We start from the raw sequence: 22,569 nt of genomic DNA on the forward strand, positions 1-22,569 counted from the left end.
ATAATTTGTTTAAATCAAAAAATTCAATGCAGATAATTTATTGCAAAAGAAATATCATGGCAGGAAAAGATTATATATATACTTCTTTTTTGTGAGGGAAAAAGACTGTACACTTGGTTATTCATAGTTCTAGACAATTTTGAATAACATAACCAATACCATTTTGGACTGATTTGTGTGTGCTTATAGCAGCAAACATTCTAATCTTGACTTGCAATGGTTCCTGTTTTGCAATGATGAGTAAATAAATATATGCACTGTATACTTGTGCTTACAGAAGGCCCATCACTGGTGAGTTGCTGAAAACTGGCTTCTCTCTGTTAGAATTGTTAAGACCCCAGTTAAGAGAAACACTTTTCCTCCTTGGCTTTGCTTCTCCAAGCATTGTTATAATGTCTCTCATTGATGGCCTGTCCTTGGGTAGTTTAGCAGTGCAGATGAGTGCAATTCTGAGAACCAGCAGCATCTCTTCTTGTACATGTTTACATTGCCCTCCTATCTCAGGGTCTAATGCTTCATCCAGTTTCCCGTTGCTTGATGTTTTTCGGATCCACTCCACAATATCCACAGAGTCTCCGAATCCAGGGTCCAATGGTTGTTTCCCAGTGAGAAGCTCTAGTAGTACCACGCCGTAACTGTAGATGTCACTCTTCTCGTCCACCTTTAGTGTGTAACCGTATTCTTCAAACAAAACAGTTAAGATAGTGAGTATAAACTTGAATCAATGGTTTCCAAGGTAACTAGTTCACGAATTTCTTGATTGAATGGAACTAACCTGGTGCAATATATCCGTAGGATCCGGCTACCATAGAAACGGTCTCATTCTTCCTCAGCATTGTTCTTGCCAAGCCAAAGTCAGCAATCCTTGCATCAAAACTGGCATCCAGTAGAATGTTATTGCACTTGACATCGCGATGAATGATTGGAGGTCGACAATCATGATGAAGATAAGCTAGTCCTTGTGCTACGCCAACAGCAACATCGTACCTAGAAACCCAATCTACCAGCATCTTCCCCCTTTGTTTCCCATGCAAGGCCTCGCCAAGGTTACCATGAGGCATGTACTGATATATCATCATAACATCCTTCTCATTGTGAAGATATCCCAACAGTCTCACTATGTTTCTGTGTCTGAGCCTTCCTAAAAGATTCACTTCTGCGAATAAATCATCTCCACTTTCAACATCAGGATCATTCGATCTCCATAGCTTCTTAACTGCAACAACAGAGTGTGGACGATGAGTTTCTGCCTTGTAGACAATTCCACTGCCTCCCATTCCAAGCACATTTGATTCTTTTAAGCAAGTTAGAATTTCTGGACTGGTGAAACTTAGCCTCTGAAATGCTACAAGTCTCCATGGCCACTCCAAATCTCCTTTCTTGAACCAATGAATATATAGATTGCTGTATAAGAACCAGCTTCTATATGCCCATCTTGTAGCAAATAGTATGAGACCCAGGGACACAATCACAGACATTCCAACTAAAAATCCTAGGATAATGTGATGAATATGAACATTCCTTGTGTGCACTGTACTTTTCATTCTTTGAGAAGAACATTGGGGGAGTATTCCACCACAAAGTCCAGAATTCCCCATAAGATCATTTGGATTCATTGTCACTAACAAACCATTGGTTGGTACAGGACCCTCGAGCTTGTTGAAAGATAGATTGAGCATCTCAAGGGCAGGTGAGTTCCCGAAACTTTCAGGAATTCTTCCCACCAATGAATTTCTTGACAGATCCAGGATGGAAAGTGCCGACATTGTAGCTAATGGTACTGGAATTTCACCTGTCAATTGGTTGTTACAAAGATTCAGATTCACTAGCCTCTCACATGAAGCTATACCCTTTGGAATTTTCCCTGAAAAGTAATTGTTTGACAGATCAAGAACTGAAAGAGATGGGCATTCCTGGAACTGGTTCTTGATGCTGCCTGTCAAATTATTATTCGCAGCTGCAAAAGTTTGTAGTTGAGGATTTGAGAGAATTCTTGAAGGCAAGGATGATTTGAGGTGGTTCCAGGAGACATCGATGAAAGAAAGTGACTCAGAGAAAGCAAAATCATCTGGTATATGTCCAGTGAGGTTGTTGTTCGCCATCTCTAATCTTTGAAGTTTTGGCAAGCTTCCGAATCCTGATGGAATTGTACCGGATAAAATATTGTTTTGAATTCTAACTCTAACTAGTGAAGAGCAATTTGACAGACCTAAAGGAATTGCACCAGAAAAAGAATTATTAAACAAAATGAGTTTAGTCAAGTTGCCTAAAAAACACAGCCCCTCTGGTATGTCCCCATGAAATGAATTCGAAGACACGTCTAGCCATCTCAGCGGCGAATGCATCCCAAGGTTCATCGGCAAAGGACCTGTTAAAGAGTTTTTCCATAGTTCAAGAACTTCTAGTTTAGTCAACTCACCTATCTTGTCTGGAACAAGGCCAGAAAGTTGATTGCGCATAACATTTAACAGCACCAAGTTCTTCAAATTTGCAATTTCCTCTGGAATCTCCCCCGAGATTTGGTTATCAGACACATCAAAATACATCAAGGAAGTGATGTTTCCTATTGTAGATGGAATTTTCCCTTCTAAATTGTTCTGATACAGGTACAATGTGGTTAGTTTCTTGAGGTTACCCAATTCAGCTGGAATGGAACCTGTTAAGGTCCCTACTGCCAAATCAAGATACTGAAGATTGCTTAAATTACCAAACACTGATGGTATAGGACCTTCGAAGAAGTTGTATCCAAGAATCATAGTCTCCAGTGAAGAAAGTTGGCCCAGCTCCTCTGGAATCCTCCCTGTCAGATTGTTACCAGAAAGTCCAAGAAAAGTTAAATGCCTCAAGTTCTTGAAAGATTTTGGAATGGACCCCTGGAAGAAACTCCCGCGAAAATCAATGCTCTGAAGTCCTGTTGCATTGCCAAGATCATCAGGCAGAAACCCCACAAAATTGTTGCTGGAAGCATTGACTGCTGTCAAGTTTTCAGCCATCCCAAGTCCACTGGGAAAGCCTCCAACAAAATCGTTCAACGAAACATCAATGCTCTCAAGAAAAACCAAATTTGCCAGTGATTTAGGCAGTGAAGATGAAAATGCATTGCAACAAATGTTGAGTAGAGTAAGACTACTAAGTTGCTGGATATCATCTGTTACATGGCCAGTGAGGTTCATGCTTGAAATGTCCAGCTTTTCGACGAGGCCTTGTGGATTGCAGGACACACCAGTCCAGTTGCAATGCTGAAAACCAGTTTTTGTAGACACAAAAGTCCAGTCTTTGAGATGATCTAAAGGGTCAACTAGACTGGCTTTGATGGATAATAATGTGGATAACTCATTTGGTAATTCATTTGGTAATGCTGTGGAAACTGAAGCATCACAAAAGACAATGCAACAGTAGAAGAAGATGAAGAGAAGTTGTAGATTTGATTGCATAGTGATCCTCTTCATCTATGGACTGGTTTAGTTTTGAGTTGAGAAATAGTAATGATGAAGAATGTGATGCAAGAGGCTGGAAAGGGAGGGTGACATTATACACTGACATGAATGATTTGGTGTTTTCATATTTATTTTATGCAAACCAGCTCAACACATTAAAATTGGTTTTTCATAATTGTGTTCATGTGAGTCAATTATTTGTCTTAATAGTTGTACTTGTACATGTAATTTAAAATGGTTGGAGTATTTGTATTCTACATGTAGACAGCAAGAGACATGCATAAATTATCGAGAAAATGATCAAGTAATTGATTTGTTGTTCTATGATCGGATTTTTATTTATACTAGCCTCTAACCCGTACGAAGCACGAGCTGTTATATAATTCGTAATTTATTGTATAACTTCATATGTATGGAAAAAAAATATTAGTCGTGTGACAGATTAGAGTTTAAAAAAATATGTAATTATTCGTGTTTGTATTGAAAAAAAATATTCAAAATATTATTATATATTTATAATATCGTCATTATAATAAAGCAAACCTGAGGCTCGAAGGTTATATGATTGTGGTGTTTTGGATCGGTTTAAGACTTGTATTTATTATGAGATAGATTTTTAGTGTTGTAGTTTATTTTAAACTTGTACTTATAGGAGATAGATTTTTAGTCTTATAATTGTTTAAGACTTGTACCTATTAAGAGATAGATTTCTAATGTGATTCTTTTTGTTTTTAGCAAGATAATAATATAAGAATAACCAAAAAAACATGACCAAACCAAAAAATAGGAACAAAATTTAGGACTACAAACATGTTGGCTTTAAGACTTGTACCTGTTAAGAGATAGATTTCTAATGTGATTCTTTTTATTTTTAGCAAGGTAACAATATAAGAATGACAAAAAAATATGACCAAATCAAAAAATATGAACAAAATTTAGGACTATTAATTATACCATGTTGGCTTATTATAGTATAGTATAGATTTTTTGAATGGAAACCATTTACAAGTAGCTTAATTCCTTTTAGTAACTTCTTCATCTTACAGTTTTACGGTGGCCGTGAAATTTCAAAATTTGAAATCTTACATTTTACCTTAATGTAAATTCAAAAATGAAAAATATGCATTCCAAAATTTCATTAAAAAATATGGTCCCCCGGCTTCCATCGGTGGAAGGCTCAAATCAGTTAATTACTTTGTTTGCTTCATAGTTTTTAAATAATACTTCTCGGGAAACTTAGATATAAACCCATCGAAGATTTCGCCGTCTCTCTTCCAAGTCGGTGGGTTATCACTCCGATTTCTATTATTTTTGTGCATCTGTTCCAGATCTATTCTCGGGAAAATTTTTAGATCCGAAATCATCGGAGATTGCGCTGTCTTTCTTCTCTGTTTCAATCGGGTGGATTTTCAGTCTGATTTTCTTGTTTTTGTGGTTCCGCTCTCCAGATCTAAGGTTGTTTTCTCTCCCTCGCGAAAGCTTTGTTTTCGCTTCTTCATTGTAAGCGGGTGTCTTGATTTGATGATGCAAGTTTGTATGAAATCGCAGTTGTGATTCATAGCTCAAACTATAACTCTATTAGGGAATGATGAAGAGGGTACCGGTGATTCAACGAGTATGCATGCGGGTACTTGTATTCGTATATATTTTATCTTCAAAATATCGTTTAACTGTTTCTTCATGAGAACAGGCAGGCGATTGTAATTTCCAGTTTGTTCGACTCGATCATAGATGTCCCATGACTTTTTATTATTAGATTAACACTTTTGTTTTAAAAAAAATTCATTAAAAAGAATACTTTTCTTCCTTAAAATCATGTGCTCTTTTCCAATATATTGATAACTAAAATTGTTATTAAAGAATCATTCTTCAATCAATACTCGATAAAACATGATAATAATTTTATATCAAGTAAGTACCCTTAGTATTCTCAAAAAAAAAAAGAAGTAAGTACCCTTAGTTTTAATTTAATCCATGTATATATAAAATTACCAATTCGAGACCACCTATTTGCGAAGTGATGTGTAATGGCCCAATCCAATATACTTAAAAATATGAATGTCATTTATTTAAAACAAAGGGATTGATAACTTATAAAATTTCTCCATAATTTTGTTTGATTATTGAAAAAAACTAGTGAACATGACATTAATAGAAGTTAAATTTAAGCTTACCCAAAAAAGTAACACTAAGACTTATATATATTTATTTTTGGACGACTTAAAATATAATTTTGAATGAATATTAAATAGGCAACATTCTGATTTTTTGTTGTTACAGAACATGGCCTTTCTTTCCAATTCAATGATTATTGAATCAATCGACAAGCATTAGAAATGGTTAAAAATTATGAATGCTAAACCGTGTCTAAGTTAAGTATTTCACTTGAAGCGAATATGCATATTTGCATGATTTGTGATAATGTTATATATAATAATATTGTAATCAGCATGTTGGGGAACAGGCATTGCTGCACCCACATGCTTTTTACTATCACTTTATAGTTAGAACACATTAATATAGAGAGCCAGAATTTTGGGATGTTTGCGGAGTTTCCCTATACAATTTTATTTTTCGAATATTCTAATTATATTTATTCATTTAAAAGAAAATATCGTTACACTTATTAACATTTTTATCATCTATAGTATATGATATACTCCCTCCGTCCCGATCAATTGTATACATCGAGAGACGGGGACGCGGCACGGATTTTAATGTTTCAATAAAACATACTTCTGCAACTTATTTTTAAGATTTTCTTTTTTTTTTATAAAAATATAACATTTCTATTTTTATACAAAAAAAGAAAATTTTAAAAATAAGTTGTAGAACTACTCTCCCCTAGGTAGTTTACCTTGGGGAACGAGAGTTTGACACGCATTCTAATGCTCCTAGAATACATAGTTCTGTAACTTATTTTTTTAATTTTTTTTCTTTTGAATAAAAGTTTGATGTTTGAATTTTTATACATAAAAAGAAAATCTCAAAAATAAGTTATAGAACTATGTTTTATAAGAGCCTTAAAATGCGTGTCGAGCAGTGAAAAAAAGCTGTAAAGAAATGAAATGAGGGGGGCGGAGGGAATATGTTTTATAAGAGCCTTACAATGCGTGTCGAGTAGTGAAAAAGAAACGTATACAATTCTCATTTTTAAATTATAACCAATCAATATATGCAATACAATCAAAGCACAATGTCTGCGTTACATGTCTTACATGTCCATTAAATTTTACATAATGTATTAAAAGTCCAATTTATGCGATGATTATAATCAACCTCGTTGGAGATGCTCTAATAAAGCAATCTTGAATGTATTCTCTCATATGAGTGCAATTTGCAAGCTTATGAACAAATTTTTGGCGTGGAAGGTGCTTGAGTTTAAACTATCAACACCAAAGTGTTTTTCAAATACACGTTTAGGGCACAAAATTTATCTGTCACTGAACTACATAAACCGGTTGTTAAAGGCCGTGGCCGTCTACTATTTATCAACGGAGTATAAACAAAGCTTAAATCCCCCAACGCATAAAAGTGAAGTACATGCCTGTAATTATATATATATTATATATATATTCCACAAATATTCCCCATCAACCTATGACCCATCCAATTATATCTTTCGACTCGGCACCTAAAGAATGATATCAATCTGGAAAGTAACATAGTAGACATTTCGGAACATAAATTAGCTCTGCATTTGGATTATTGAAAGGGCCGTAAAATTAACCAGCTTGGAATACCTTCAGCCGAATGAATGAAAGGCAATTACATCTCTGAATCGCATATCCTCGTGAATAAAAAGTAAGGAGACGGGGACAGACTTTGGGCGCAATAAAACCAGCCACCAAGATTCAACTATTCTATATCATACTTCATATGCCAAGAGTTCATCAGTGCAAATTCTTCTATTTCCCCAAGATAAAAGCATTTATCTCGGCCCAGCTTTCCACTGTGTATAGAGTGCCAGATAGCCCTTTCCAACAAGCTGAGCTTTCTTCTATCCAATTCTTCTGCTTCAAAACTAAGCCAGGAAACAATGGTACAAAGGATACACCAAAATGACTCCCCACTCTCCTGAGGCTTGAACTTGAACCGACCACGATTCCTACATCTGCCTCCAGTAGACAAAGCAAATCACCAACTGAATCTCCAATATAAACGGTCAGTTTTTTTTTGTCACTGCGGCACTCATGCAGGATATCTTTGAAGGCTTGGACCTTGTCCAGTGGAGAGTGAACATTATCAATAATCTCACCAGTAGAAACATGTTCTTCATATGTAAATTCATTTGCATGCACATTCAGATCATCTAAACCCACTGCTCACAATTAAAATCAAGAGAACTCAGCAACAGAAAGAGCCAGGAGCATGTTCATCAATAAAAATTGAAACTAAAGCATGACTAGGACTAAATTGAGTAACACCAGATCTAATAAATGATTGTAATAACCAGATGGAGAGACAAGTCCATATATAGTAGTGCCAACCAAAGCAGAAAACGGCACATTTAACAAAGCTCACAAAAGGGCTCTTCCACCTAAAGCATTGTGTACAATCTGGACCTCTTCATCTCACAGGATAGCATACAAAGACATATTCTTTTTACTAATTAACAAAAAAAACATGTGCTGTATCTTTTTCTAAACCTTCAATTTCTTTCAACGCCATTCTAGCATTTATAATTGATTGTCAAGGGTCCAAACACTGACACGCGAAGAAAATAATAGTGCAAAGCACATGATGGATATCAAGTCCAAAATAGTGACACACAATAACCCATTATTGCGTTAAACGCTGATCAGACTTCCATCAGAGAAGTTATGGTATAGAGAGAGTATAGACTAAAAAGAAAAAAAATCCCTGTACATATATCTCTGGTTCATAACAAGAAAATTTGCGAGACGTGATCAAGAACAAAACTATGCATTTAGAACAAAAATGAGAGAGCTCAAAAGGCATATTAGATCACACGTATACACATATAGGGCTAACTTGCCGCACCTTGCAACGGTGAGGGAAATTATAATGGTGTTAAATCATTGTTATCATTAAGACGACTAGTCGACCCGAGGGTACTCAGATGGCGAGTTCCTCGAAGCTCGACTTGGCGCGAGGATAACCTCTCATATTATGGTGTACCATTGCCGACCCAATCAATGACTATATGCGAGAAAAAGATGGAGATGAAATAATATGATATTTGCTTGTTTTTTTTTTTATTTGGTTGGACATGGTAGATATTTGGTATTCGGATGCCATTATGTAGTTATTATGCTTAATTTTTCTCATTATTCTATTACTTTTGGTTAAAATTATGAAATTGATGTGTTAAATTTATATAAAATCTAGTAAATACATGTATTATAGAAGACTTCTCAACTTTTACGAGTAGTAGGACAACTTGTCGACCAGTCTTCTCAAAGGTACTCAGGGCGCCGAACCTTGACTTGGCTTCGTAATAAACATGTGTAAGCATATAGCAGACATGATCAAAACATTAGGCTGTATACGTAAGCTGACTTAGGACTCTCACCTAGTTTAATAGATTCTATCCACTCATGGTATGTAATCCCCATGTGGTCTGTTATTTGTTCTTTGGGTGTTAAATTTTTATTTTATAACTGAAATTGTCATACAAAGTAAAGGGGGTAAAACTATATCAACAGAAAGTTAAAAATGAATATCTTTTACAAACCATCATTTACTTATTTAAGTCAACTAAGAAAATTCTCAGACTCAAAATCAAACTCTGCAAATGATGTTACCTAAAGGCTGAGACATAGCAGTATGTGTAAGATGAACACATTAATTCTGTGAAGTGCAACATTATAGATCTGTTTCTGTAGAGAAAAACAGAAAAAGAATATCCTGACATCATAGAGAACCATATATATATACTTTTCATGAAATACAAAAAATAAATGATAAAACATAAATTCTAAGTAGACTATCTATACAACAAGGAAATTTACTTGACCAAAAACAAAGTCAACGTAGCAGTTGTAACAAGGGAGGAAAAAATCGATGTAGTGATTAATTACTAACTGTTCAGAATAAGTTATCCTCTTTAAATTTTTGAACTATAAAAGAACATACCTGATGAGAAAGCAGACCTTATGAGATCCCCACACCAACAATAAGAAAGGATATGGACATTTTTTCTCCAATTTTCATTTTCTATTATACTCTGGAAGAAACCTGGGCAACCCTCTTGGAGAATAAGACGTTCCCCAGCACGTTTTATATCATCAAAATACAGACCCTTTAGTACTCCAGATTCAATTACCCTTGTATTTGCCTTTTTCTCAAAATCTGATAGTTGCTCAAGTGCTTTACACAATTCGTCATAATTAAATTTCTCCCCTGCAAAATTACAGGAAGCAAATACCTGATCAGTAAACTGCTAGAAAATTACAGGAGCGGTGCGAGTACAGGCCACCAAAGTGTAATTTGGTCTATTACTTATGTTACTAATTAAATACTGTATCGTGCTATTCCTCCATCCAAAGAGTCAAAAAAATAAGCTATTTGATCTCCTTGCAAAACAGCTTATGCCTATGGCTAAACTAAAAAGACTATCCAACAAAAAATATGATTGTAAATCTATCTATATATAAATACCTATCTGACTGTGCAAAATGGTCTCAATGCACTGTTCATACTCCTCCGTATACTGCCCCGAAAGGACTCCCCATGTGCTTCTGAGGTCAGCTGATGGCATTCGAGCAATCTGATTATACACTTGATCCTGATCAGATCTAGGTGCGGTTACTATTGCAATCTCTGCCAAAATGGCAGAAGAATCAACAACAGTGCACGTCAAGTCAAAATCAGAAAATAACATTAGTTGATATTCTGAGGGATCACATGCTTTAGTCAGGGGAAGAACGGTCGGCTGAAGAAGCGGCTGAGCTGAAAATAATTCCAACTCAAGTTTCATAGCTTGGTAGTACAGATTTTCAATTATGTTAAGTTCCTCGCCTGTCAAAGTAACACTTAACCTATCCAGCAAGTCCTCAGTTTGCAGAGCAGATTCCTGAGTACAATATGTAGGAAAATATAAGTGAATCGAAGGCCTTTAAAATGAATTCTTTCAGAATTAACAGCAAAAGTATCCTTAGCAGACCTGAAATGCATTGCAGGAATAATTGTCGATCCACTTCTTGTAAGGGTGACTATTCTCATTCGAGTCTACAAATTGCTGGAGTTCTTTACCCAAAAAAGCATAGAGTCTCATACAGGGAGTAGTTGCACCAAGAGTATAAGCTGCAACTTTTGTTTTTTCAAAAGGAGTTGCAAGTTTGCCTGGACCTTTTACTCCTTCAACCTTTCCAGAAGCAGTTGCTAATATAAAGTCTGTGTACTTTACAGTTGCCGGGCTGAGGTTAATCTCTTTAGTTGGATCAGAACTCCATTCCTACATGGTTTGTATAGAACCATGAGCATAAAAATTTTGCAAAAATATATTTTACAGTGTTCAAGTACGTTAGAAGGCTGAAATTGTCATTATTACAGAAGCTGCTTCCATTCAATTACACAAGCATAAATGAAATACCACGTCAATCATTATCTACCCAGGACCCCACAGACCAAAAAACCGATGGATATATATTCTACTTGACTGATGCATTAAGCAAGCTTCTTTAACATTATTATTACATAGTGTACAATGTATTTACTGTATAATCCATCAAGCTACGTATAAAATATAGTAGATGGAATCAGAAAGCACAAACTGGGCACTTTTTGAAAGTTACCCTTTTACTGAGGTTCAATACTTTCTTCCCAACAAGTTGCTTCTACAAAATTTCCAAAAATTCCATGTGGTGATTTCATAGTTCATACATGATACAAATTAGAGAAGTGAGCAAATTAGGCTTCTTACTCCAAAGTTCAACATCTTTTGGCAAGTGACAGCACTTTATACAACATACTTCAAATTAATTGTAGCATTAGAGAGTTTCTCTACACATACAAAACTTGGAACTACTTATTAACATGCTTCTCTAATGTAAATATTTCAAATGAACACAACTATAACACTTGATAGCTTTGAGACATGCGGATAACTATATTTTTTAACGCAGGAAATATTACCATTGCCATATGTTAGTAGTAGTAAAAAGAAGCACAAGAGTCAAAGAGTACTTGTACTACATAAAGGATTAAACACAATATAACTGCTGGCTTACTGAGTTGCATGATGTGGTATACAAGAATTCTTACAAAACGATTTTTACACTTGTCCTTTTATCCCCATTGAAAGGAAATCAGGAATATTTATGACTGCACTAAGCTAATATGCTCCAGGACCTGTCTTCCGAAGATAAACGTTCTCACATCAAACGATAAAATATATGACTGCACTTAGCTGGTATGCTCCAAGACTTTAAAAAACATAATCTCCCAAGTATTCATATTAAAAATATAAATTGAGCTACAAAACCTTGAGGGGGGAAATCGAGATAATTCATCACTTGCAAACTTAGCAGATACGCACACATGTTGTGAAGGCTGCTGTTTAAAGTTAGCATTATACATACATAACCACTTGGTTCAATAGATAAAAACTGTTAAGAGCATCTCCGATAGTGTCAGCTAAAATGATACTCCCTCCGTCCCATTGGATTGTTAAGATTTTAGAGAGAGGGTTCGGCACGCATTGTTATAACTTATAACCAAGAGTATATGTTCTAATTATTATTGTTCCGTATACTCGAGAATCGAGATTCTTCCGCATTAATTGATGGCTTTTAATATTTTTGGGAAGAGAGCTCTTAAGACCTTTGTCTCTTGTTCAAAACAAAACATAGTATGGGATTTAAGACTGTGTATCTGTAAATGCTTAGAAACCAAATATAATTTCATCTCTTTTACAAGCATATTAGATATTATAACAATGTAAAGGTTCTTCAGATAACAATCATAACAAATGAAGCTACAACAGTGCCACCAAGATTGAGAGTTTCATGCTTCCTTATGTTAAGATATTTTTCTTAGCACTTCAACTTAAAACACACACACACAATCAAAAACACACATAGCAAAATAAAAATCTAATCGTAAACAAATAAATATGAATGCTATACCCTTCGTTGTTTATAAAAGTAAATGAGACTCAAAATATATATATTTGACAGAGTTACACATATGCTAGCACTTTTTCTAGCTCTGCCGCTTGAGAACTATGTTCCCCACACTTGGGTCAGTGGTGGGGATCCGAGAGTCAAGAGTCAGATTTTTTTTTTAAAAAGAATTAGGATTCTTTGATATGGATCCGAGGGCGGGAACTCGGTATAAAAACTTAACACAAGTAAAAATTTATATTGTTTGGTTATTATACATTCATAAACAAGTGTCTGTTGCAGATAAATCATATACATTTGTATGATTGTTAAGTGGTAGCATAATTTTAAGAAAATAACTTAAATAAGTCATCCATGGCCTTTGCTCTCTATGAACAAGTTGTGAGTAGACCTTCTATATATTTTAGAACTGAAATTTTGCAGCATTTAATTGTTCAGTTTTAATAAGGAGGACTGAACTCGGATCAAATGCCCACACCCATGTCATGTCCAAGTGACACGGGTCTGAGGACTAAAGATGGGAAACCAGGTTCATTATATTGCATGGTATATGCACTGGCATTATAGTCGGTGACATGTTTAGCCTGGTGTAACATTACAATTTAATTAAAGTGGATAATACCAGTGCTTAATTTTGTAAAATGTTATGCAGTTGTCTCCAACACAACTATAAGAAGAAGCACCTATGACATGCTCATAAGTTTATGGATCTGTGAGGGAATTTTTATTTCCGTACTCAGATAAGTAGTACACTGAATGTGATTTGCACACCATGCTCAGTATATGCATATGCATCAAAAATTCAGAGTCTTGATTCCAATACCAGAGAAACTTTAATATATCTCAAGTCTGAAGCTCCACCCAAACACCACAACAGGAAACGATAAAACAGTGCATAAAGTGCAAAACCACATAAAACCAATAGGGCATTCATTCCGAAACCAAGTGCATACTTTCCAACTCAATTCACTATATGGAACAACATAGCAGTCAATCCAACAGTGCCAGAAATTGACTTAATCACACAAACTTTACAAACCAAATAATACATAACAAACGCGAAACTAAAGAGGGTAATTAAGAAATTACTTGAACAAAAGAATCATGCATCTTGAGTTCTTCAAGAACACTCTTCCTCAAATCACTAAAATCAACCTTGGCATCATCATCATCGCAACATTCCTCCGCCAATTCATACCTAACCCCAAAAACACAAAATTGAAGAAAACCATCAAAAACATGAGCAACCCTCGAAAGCCCAGAATCAAAAAAGAGCAAGATAACTCACGCCTGGGCAAAAGCCTTGAGAAAGTGAAAATCTTGAGAAATATAATGCCTAAAAGAATCAAGAGAGAGAGTCCCAGAAGCCAAAGAGAGCACAAAAGGGTTATACAGAGCCTGAATTGACTCTTTGTGAAATTTGATCCACAATCTATTTGCAATTCCCACTTCACTAGTACTAGCCTTCGTTGAAGCCATTCTACTAGTACAGGTAGCGATGAATGTTTTAGTTTTTGAAAAAGTGGGAAAACTGAATCTTGATTGTACAAAAAAGATTTGAGAAATGGACTGCATCAATCAATCAATCAAGCATATATTTGTGTGTATAGATGCAGACACTGGGTGAGAAACTTTCGGGATTTAGGGATTTTACAACGACTTGAAATCTTTGCGTGCTTCGGTTCTATGTGCAATCTATGTACTACACATGCCCATATTTTCCTTGGTATAATAATTAATTTGAACAAAGTTCTATGTAATCCACATATTTACGTATCGTAGACCACGTATGTTCTGTAATTATAGAATGGCATAAAAACATTGCAAAATTTGTTATTTTGCAAATCATGTTCTATAAATATTATTATTTTGTTAAAAATTTTGACAATCCTAAACATTCTACAAGTTAAATAGTGAAAAACACATGATTCTGCAAAACATGTTAAGTTTGCAGAACATATTTACATATTATAGAACATATGTGTTCTACTTGTCGAACATAAATGATTTTCAATATTTTTCATGAAATAGTGTTATTTATAGAATGTATTTCATAAAATAACAAGTTTCATACATTTTGCAATATTTTTATGTCATTCTATAATTGCAGAACATACGTGGTCTACGGTACTACAGTAATATGTGGACTACATGGAACTTAACTCTAATTAATTAAACGATTTTTCTAACTCGCAACAGCATCTCCATGTCTCCAACCTTACAAATTCCTTAGCTAAAAAGTGAGTTGATATTCTAAATATAAAAAATTTAGCCAACCTGCTGAAAAAATTATACTCCAACCACATGGCCATGTGTCTATAATTTTAACCAACCTCCTATAGATGATTATATTTGTCGAATCTCTACATGTCTGTAAGAAATCTGTAGAATGATTGCACATCATTTATTACCATATTAAACTGATATATTCTATTTTAACAATTTAAAATATTAATAACATACTATTTTTAAACTATAACCAACCAATATAGCCAATACCACTGAACCAAAATGTCTTACAGGTTCAGCAAATTTTACATAATATCTTACATGTCCCATTTAGCCAACGATTATAGCCAACGCCGTTGGAGATGCTCTTACACCCACTTTTTAAACAAGGCGGCTGTTATTTTACACCAACTATGAGAAAGATTGTAGAAGGGGGGGTTGAATACAATCTTTTACAAATTTAAAAGATTCAAGAATGATACACTAAAAAACACAGTAAACAGAAAAACACCAAGTATTAAAAATACGGGTGGATTGAATGATCCACCCGTGAGATTTTATATAGAAGAATCTGTGGATTGTTTACAATTCGCACAGCTGCTGGTTCATCACTCAACAAGTTCTAACTCTCAGATTTTTCTCTCAAGTAATTTGAACAAGTTCAACTGATGCTACTAACTTGGTTATATACCCCAAGTTTTACAAAGCTTTTAGCTAGATTACAAAATGCACTCTAATCTAAAAACAATGCTGCACAACTTTGTCTTATGCATGCTTTCTGAGATGTCTTCATCTTTGACCATCATCTTGATTTGATCCAGATTGCACTGCATGAGATAAGAATGTTTCTGCTTCTTCTTTATTTTCCTAATTAGGCTTCCATGTCTATTTTAGTGTAATTCGATCCATGTGATTTGTCAGACTTAAGCTCTAGTCACTTTCAACTGCTCTTTACTTCATCAGTTGAAAGTTCTGGTTACTTTCAACTGCTCTTGACTTCATCAGTTGAATGCCCGGCTCATCAGTTGAATGAATTACAAACTTCATCAGTTGAATGCTGTTCCAGTCTCATCAGTTGAATTCCTCAGCATCATCAGTTGAACACTTTGTCTTCAGTTGAATGCTTGATTTTCATCAGTTGAAACATCATCCAGTCTTCATCAGTTGAATAGTTACATCTCATCAGTTGAATATCCTTCACTTAGATAAAATTACATGGCATTGGATATTTACAATTAGCCATCCTATTCTACCCATCCGTTGATAATTCCCAAAGACAAGAAACATAACAATTACAACTGAAATTTGATAAAGGTTCTAAGTAAGACATGTTACAAAATGTTTATGTTATCATCAAAAATTATTGATTCCTAACAATCTCCCCCAATTTATGACTGGAGAAGATGCAGACATAAATTCTACACTTGATGATAACAAAAACATTAATAAAATAAAATGCAGAATTTAAATACAAGAGTTAGAAAAGATTACAGATGATTATGCTCCTCTAGACTGAGCAGTTACTTGTTCCTAGAAGATCTTCTTCTTCTGGACTTAAGTTTTTCTTCAAGAATATTAATTTGCTTCTGAAAGATCCTGTAGAACCATTCTTCATCACTATCTTGTCTGTTGAGCTTGGATTGGAGAGTCTTCAGAGTATTCAAGCTAGCAACCTTGAGTTGATCTTTAGGTCTGAAAAATCTCCTAACACCTTGATTGTCCCTAAATTCCATAACTGGAGTAGGTTCATGATGAATTTTCTTTCCAGTGTAGGGAATTTTCAGCCTTCTTTGTAGACTAGCATCTGAGTTCCATTCCTTCCTGATCTCAAGGATTCTCTTTAGTACCATTTGCTTTGCAGGTGGTGTAAATCCTCCAGTCCTCTTCATAGATCCATATATTTTTGTTAGAGAACTGAATCCCTCAGATTTCAGAACTCTGTGAAGAGGCCAGATGACATCACCCTTGTTTTTGTAAGAGAATACCAATCTTTCAGGTAACTTTGAAGTTGCTTCTATTCCTCTTACTTCTTGAAGATCATCCAGCTCCAGCTCCAACTCAGAAATTTCTTCAATGTTAGCAATGATCAGATAGTCATCAGGATTTTCAGGTTCTTTTGGAGGTTTAGGAGAGTTAGCCATCTTCTTAGCAACAGACTTGACTTTCTTCTTTGGCTTGGAAGGTTCTTGAACAAGAAAAGCTGGAATTGGGATATCTTCCAAGTCAACTGGCTCCTCCTTTGGCATTATTGGCTCATCATGGAAGTTGACATCTGGATGTACCACTGTGGTGTCCTTGATTGGAGAAGAAGGCTTTGAGATAGGCTTTTCTGGCACTTCTTCTCTTCTCTTGGCTGCCTCAGGCATCTTAGTCTTAGATTTGACTCTCTTTTTCTTTGGAGAAGATTCAAGAGGCAATCTTTCCTCATTTAAAAGCTCAGCTGCCAACTCCTCTTCCAGCTCAATAGCATACCTTTCATCAACCTCTATTTGATTTAGAGAGAGTTGAGATTCAAACTCCTCTTTTTCACATTCTCTGGCCACCTCTTCAGCTTTAGCAAATGAGTAGTGAGGATGGCCAGTTCCAATAAACAGCTTCTGGCCTTCTCTATAGATGATGGCAAAATGAGCCTTTAAGGCCACATCTGCACAGTCTTTATAACTTTTGATTTCTTGGCCCAAAAGCTTGTATTCATTTTTGTCAGGCCTGGCTAGTGGAAAGTAGATTGAGCTTGAGTCTTTCCCAGGCTTGGAGTAACCACAATTGTTTGGAAACAGAATGGGCTTGAATTCATTCACAATTGATGGCTCACCCTTTTCTGTCTTGGAGGGGATAACAATCTCAGGTGTAATCACCCTGAGAATTGTGGTTGTGGTTGGAAAAGAGATTTGAGCTGTAGTGGCTGTAGAAGATGTGGAAGATTTCTTGCCCAGTTGAGCCACTCTCTTTGCAATGGAGTCCAATTCTTTCATCCTTTCAATCTTTTGCTTTTCCCTTTCAGTGTGGAAAGGAGGAGGAATTTGGCTGATCAATTCTGCAGGAGTTGGTAATTCTTTCTCCCCCTTTTTGTTAGCAGCAAGTGCAGGGGATGGACTGGGAAGAGAAACACCAGAGGCAAGAAGAAGATGTTGAAGAAGTCCAGTCTGAATTCTTTGATGCTGCAACATCTCATCCATTCTAGAGTTTAAGATATAGACATTTCCTTCCAGAGCTTCCACTTGCTTTTCCAATTGCAGTTGTTTTTGCTCAGATCCAGAAAGAGCTGATTTGACCTGAGCTGGAAGCTTTTCATCAATTTGTTTGGTCAGATCAGTCTTAACAGAGGCAATGAGAGTATTGAGATGCTCTATCTCTTTCTGAAAGTGGAGAGATTGATACTTGTGAAGCTTGAGGTTTTCCAGAGCTTGACTGGCAATGGTGGCAGAGATGGCTGAAGAGGAGGATGAGCTTCCAGGTTGTGATTGAAGAATAGTGGAGGCTTGCCTTTCCAGCTCCATGCTAACAACAATTGCATTGGCAGACTGCATGGAGAGCCATGAAGGTAGAGAAGTTGTAGGTTGTTCAACAAAGGATTCCTCAAGAGCATCATTGAGGTCTTCATCACTATCATCATAATGAAAATCATCTCCAGCATTGGCAGGCAGAGCTGTAAGTGCCTCCTTTGCTCTAAGCATAGAAGATGTAGTGTGAATCAGATTGAGGTGCCTCTCAGCTGCTTGATTATCCAATCTTGCAAAATCTTGAATGGAAGACATCCCATGAGTAAAAGTCTCAGGGTCTAGTGAAACACTATCCAAAATGGATCTATATTCAGCTTGAAACTCTTGTTCACTAAACCCTTCATTGACACCTGCATTTCTCTCAATATCTCTCTTTTCTTGCATCAAGGGCTCCCCTTGGCTCACCACACAACTCACCTCTCCCTCACTTACCCTTACTAAAGGGTCACTCTGATCCTTTCCTTTTTCCTGGCTAGAAGAAAATGCCAGACTCTCCACACCCTCTCCTTTTGCCAGCTCACTAGGCTGCCTCTCCACTCCATAGCTCACTCCACTCAATCCTAAAAGTGTTTGTGCTACCATGTGATCAACTGCTGTAGAAGAAGGTAAAGTAATTGAAGTAGTAGCAGTTGTCAACTGATGAGAGACATCAGTTGAAACATGAGTAGAGGAGGCATTCAACTGATGAGAGCTGTTAAGCAGATCAGTTGAAGGACAAACACTTGTCAACTGATGAGAAAGATCAGTTGAAGAAAATGAAGAAATAGGTTTAGAGGCTGTGACAGTTGAGTCTGTGGTGATTGATTTTAAAGGAAAATCCACAGAACACACTGTCACAGAAGAAGGAAATGGAAGAGAAAGATCCAACAAATCATCAAAATGATGATGATCAATCTCAGATGGGGGCTTCTCCATGAAATCCAAAGATGGAGAATTTACAAGTGTGGTGTGAATCAATTCCACATCCACAGAAGAGGTTGGGGATTGTGTTTGAGTTGTAGAAATAGTAAGATCATGAATATGGGTAATTGGATTTACTGAAGAAGGGGGCTGTGACTCCACATTTATTGGAGTCACATCAATCTGAATTTGAGAAATGACAGGAATACATTCCTGTGTGTGTGCAGAGTGCTTTGATTCATCACTTCTTTTCTTCTTTCTCCCATAGGCTTTAACAGGTGAAGAAGTGGTGTCCCTCCCCCTTTTTGACTGTGTCCTTGGCTGAGGACTGTTTTCAATAACAACATCCTTTTGGGAGGATGCTGCTAGGGATGTGCTTAAATCCATATTAACATCTACAGTCTTTTGGGAGACTGCAGAGTGGCTAGGCTGGTTAGCACTCACCTCTCCATCCTTATGCTTAGGGCTTCTTTGATGTTCACCCTTTCCCTCCCCCTCACAACCTCCAGTCACACTCCCCTCAGGTTTGTTTCTTTTGGTTTTTACAACAGGTGCCTTTTGGGAGGCATCTGAGGTTGGTTTAGAAGATTTGTTTTTAGAAGGTTTTGCCACTTGTGTGGACTGTTGATGGGCCTCTTCAACAGCCCTGATGGCAGAAAGCAAAGAAGGTGAGGGTTGAGAAAGAGTAGTAGGAAAGCCATGTACCTCTTTGTGCTTTCCAGCCTTCATTGTTGGCAGGTACACCACCTCCAAGGAGGGGTATAAATTCATCCTAAAGAGGTCTTTAAAGACTCTCTTTTCCTGCACAAAACTGGGAAGCTTGGCTTCCTTGTTAGTAATAACTAGCTTATCATTGAGATGATTAGCTAGCATCATAAGAAATCTGACATAATATATATTCCTGGGTCTATCAGTTTTATCACCTAGTTTCTCCCCAATTTCTTGGATCATCAAACCACCAAAGTTGAAATATTCATTAGTCAGGTACATGTAAAGCATTTGTAAGATCTGGGAAGTAAGGGCATTAAAATTACTAATTTTACCAGAAAATGCTTTAATAAATGCATCACATAAGTAACTCCATTCTCTCCTAAGACCCCTTCTTTCTATTTTACCTAAGGCATCAGTTGGCAAAACATAATTCATGGCATAAAGTAAATTAACCAACTGATTATCACTAGGCAAAGATAAAACAGTATTTTCAGGAATCTTAAAGCATGCTTTCATAACATCAGCATTGACAGAGTAAGTTTTATTATTGACAGAGAAAGTTAGAGTTTCATGCTCACTATTAAACTCTGCAGAGGTCCACATTTCCTCAACTATTTCATGGTAGATGATGGGAGCTTCAGTCATAGCATAAGAGAGCTGGCTTGACTTGATGAACTCCATCATCCTGTGATACTCTTTCTCCTCCACAGCCTTGGTATCCACAAATGACGCAAAGTTGTTCTTCTCATAGATAAACCCACTTGGTGCAGTGTACTTCTTCATTGGTGCCATTGCAGTTACAGAGAAAGCTTGAAGAGGAATTAGAACTTGTTTTTGCACAGAGAGAGAAGAGAGCTTTGAGAATTCGAAAGAGTAAGATGAAAAGAAATGAAAATAGATTAAAACACTTAAATACTTTCTCAGAAAATTGCTGTGATTGGCTGAGAAATTACCGTTGAGAAGAAATTACTCTTATTTATCTCTACAAAAATTACACACACGATCGTGTGTATAAAGTAAGTGAGAGACAAAAGAAATTTCAACGGCTCAGATCTGATAATGCTTTCAACGGATGAGATAAGCGCCTCTTTAAACTTCCTATTCAACTGATGAAGATCAGTTGAAGGCGTCTTCAACTGGTGTCATCAGTTGAATGAAAAACAACGCAAGAGGATATTGTTTCAAGCATCAGTTGAAACAATTTCACTAGTTCATCAGTTGAAATATTATAGACTTTATCCAGAATTATAATTAATTCAATTTTGATAAATCAAAATTAATCAAATTCTGGCTGCCAAATTACAGAAAAATTCACTCTAAATTAGGAGAAATTTAACATACCTAATTTACTTACCAACCTTGTGAATGTGGATTCATCAAGAGGCTTTGTGAAAATATCTGCAATCTGTTCTTCACTTGGAACAAAATGCATTTCAACAGTACCAGCCATCACATGTTCTCTTATGAAGTGGTATTTGATGTCAATGTGCTTGGTTCTTGAGTGTTGTACTGGATTTTCAGTTATAGCAATAGCACTGGTGTTGTCACAAAATATTGGGATTTTTGAGAGATTTAATCCATAATCAAGTAATTGATTTCTCATCCACAATAATTGTGCACAACAGCTTCCAGCTGCAATGTACTCAGCCTCAGCTGTAGAGGTTGATACAGAGTTTTGCTTTTTGCTAAACCAAGAAATCAATCTGTCACCAAGAAATTGACAGGTGCCAGTTGTACTTTTTCTATCAATTTTGCATCCTGCAAAATCAGCATCATGCCCTTGGAGCTTGCTTTAGTCCATAGAGTGCTTTTAATAAAAAGTAAACATACTCTGGAAATTCTGGATCCTCAAAACCAGGAGGCTGACTGACATATACCTCCTCTTCCAGTTCACCATTTAGAAAAGCACTCTTGACATCCATTTGATAAACTTTAAAATTTGCATGAGCAGCATAAGCCAGGAAGATTCTTATTGCTTCCAGTCTTGCAACTGGTGCAAAGGTCTCATCAAAATCAATTCCTTCAGATTGAGAGTACCCTTTAGCAACAAGCCTTGCCTTGTTTCTGGTGACAACTCCATTCTCATCCACCTTGTTTCTGAATACCCACCTTGTTCCTACAATAGTTCTGTTTTTAGGTTTGGGTACCAGCTTCCATACATTGTTTCTCTCAAATTGATTTAATTCTTCTTGCATAGCAAGAACCCAATCAGCATCTTTGAGAGCATCTTCTATGACTTTAGGTTCATCCTGTGAAAGGAATGCACTGTACAAACACTCATCTTGAGTTGCTCTTCTTGTTTGTACAGATGCATTTGCATCTCCAATAATTAGCTCAAAAGGGTGATCCCTTGTCCACTTTCTTTGTGGGGGAAGTGATTGTCTTGATGATGTGGCTTCATTGTTGAAGTTCAGGTTTCCATGTTGGAAAGCTCCCCCTAAATTTGACATCTCATTATTTCTAGACTGATTGAAACTTTGAGACATTCTTTCAACTGATGATCCTTGAGGTGTTTCAACTGATCCCTCCAATGTAGTTTCAACTGATGCTTCAGTTGAATTTCCAATTGTAGTTGTTTCTTGCACCAGAGAGTCATCAGTTGGAATATTAATTCCAGGATTAATTCCAACATTTTGAATAATGTCATTATCATCATCACTGTCATACAGATCACCTTCACCTTCATTCTCAAATCTGAGATTA

The 22,569-nt window shown here is 36.2% G+C and overlaps 2 protein-coding genes across 2 annotated transcripts; both read right to left on the reverse strand.

Annotated features, from left to right (window-relative positions):
* Positions 1 to 34: 34 nt before the first annotated feature.
* On the reverse strand, positions 35 to 3,554 carry LOC108208224 (MDIS1-interacting receptor like kinase 1). The gene is made up of 2 exons (XM_017378735.2): positions 776 to 3,554; positions 35 to 681 (listed from the first exon to the last, which is right to left on the reverse strand). The coding sequence occupies exons 1-2, from the start codon at positions 3,447 to 3,449 to the stop codon at positions 272 to 274; spliced, it is 3,084 nt and encodes a 1,027-aa protein (XP_017234224.1). The 5' UTR covers positions 3,450 to 3,554; the 3' UTR covers positions 35 to 271.
* A 3,588-nt stretch (positions 3,555 to 7,142) lies between these two features.
* Positions 7,143 to 14,236, reverse strand: LOC108210258 (bifunctional TH2 protein, mitochondrial). The gene is made up of 6 exons (XM_017381565.2): positions 13,815 to 14,236; positions 13,616 to 13,724; positions 10,567 to 10,857; positions 10,062 to 10,476; positions 9,537 to 9,803; positions 7,143 to 7,758 (listed from the first exon to the last, which is right to left on the reverse strand). Exons 1-6 carry the CDS (start codon positions 14,099 to 14,101, stop codon positions 7,346 to 7,348), a joined length of 1,782 nt encoding a protein of 593 aa, XP_017237054.1. The 5' UTR covers positions 14,102 to 14,236; the 3' UTR covers positions 7,143 to 7,345.
* Positions 14,237 to 22,569: the final 8,333 nt, after the last annotated feature.

This window comes from Daucus carota, chromosome 2, assembly GCF_001625215.2.
Source record: "Daucus carota subsp. sativus chromosome 2, DH1 v3.0, whole genome shotgun sequence".
Taxonomy (NCBI): domain Eukaryota; kingdom Viridiplantae; phylum Streptophyta; class Magnoliopsida; order Apiales; family Apiaceae; genus Daucus; species Daucus carota.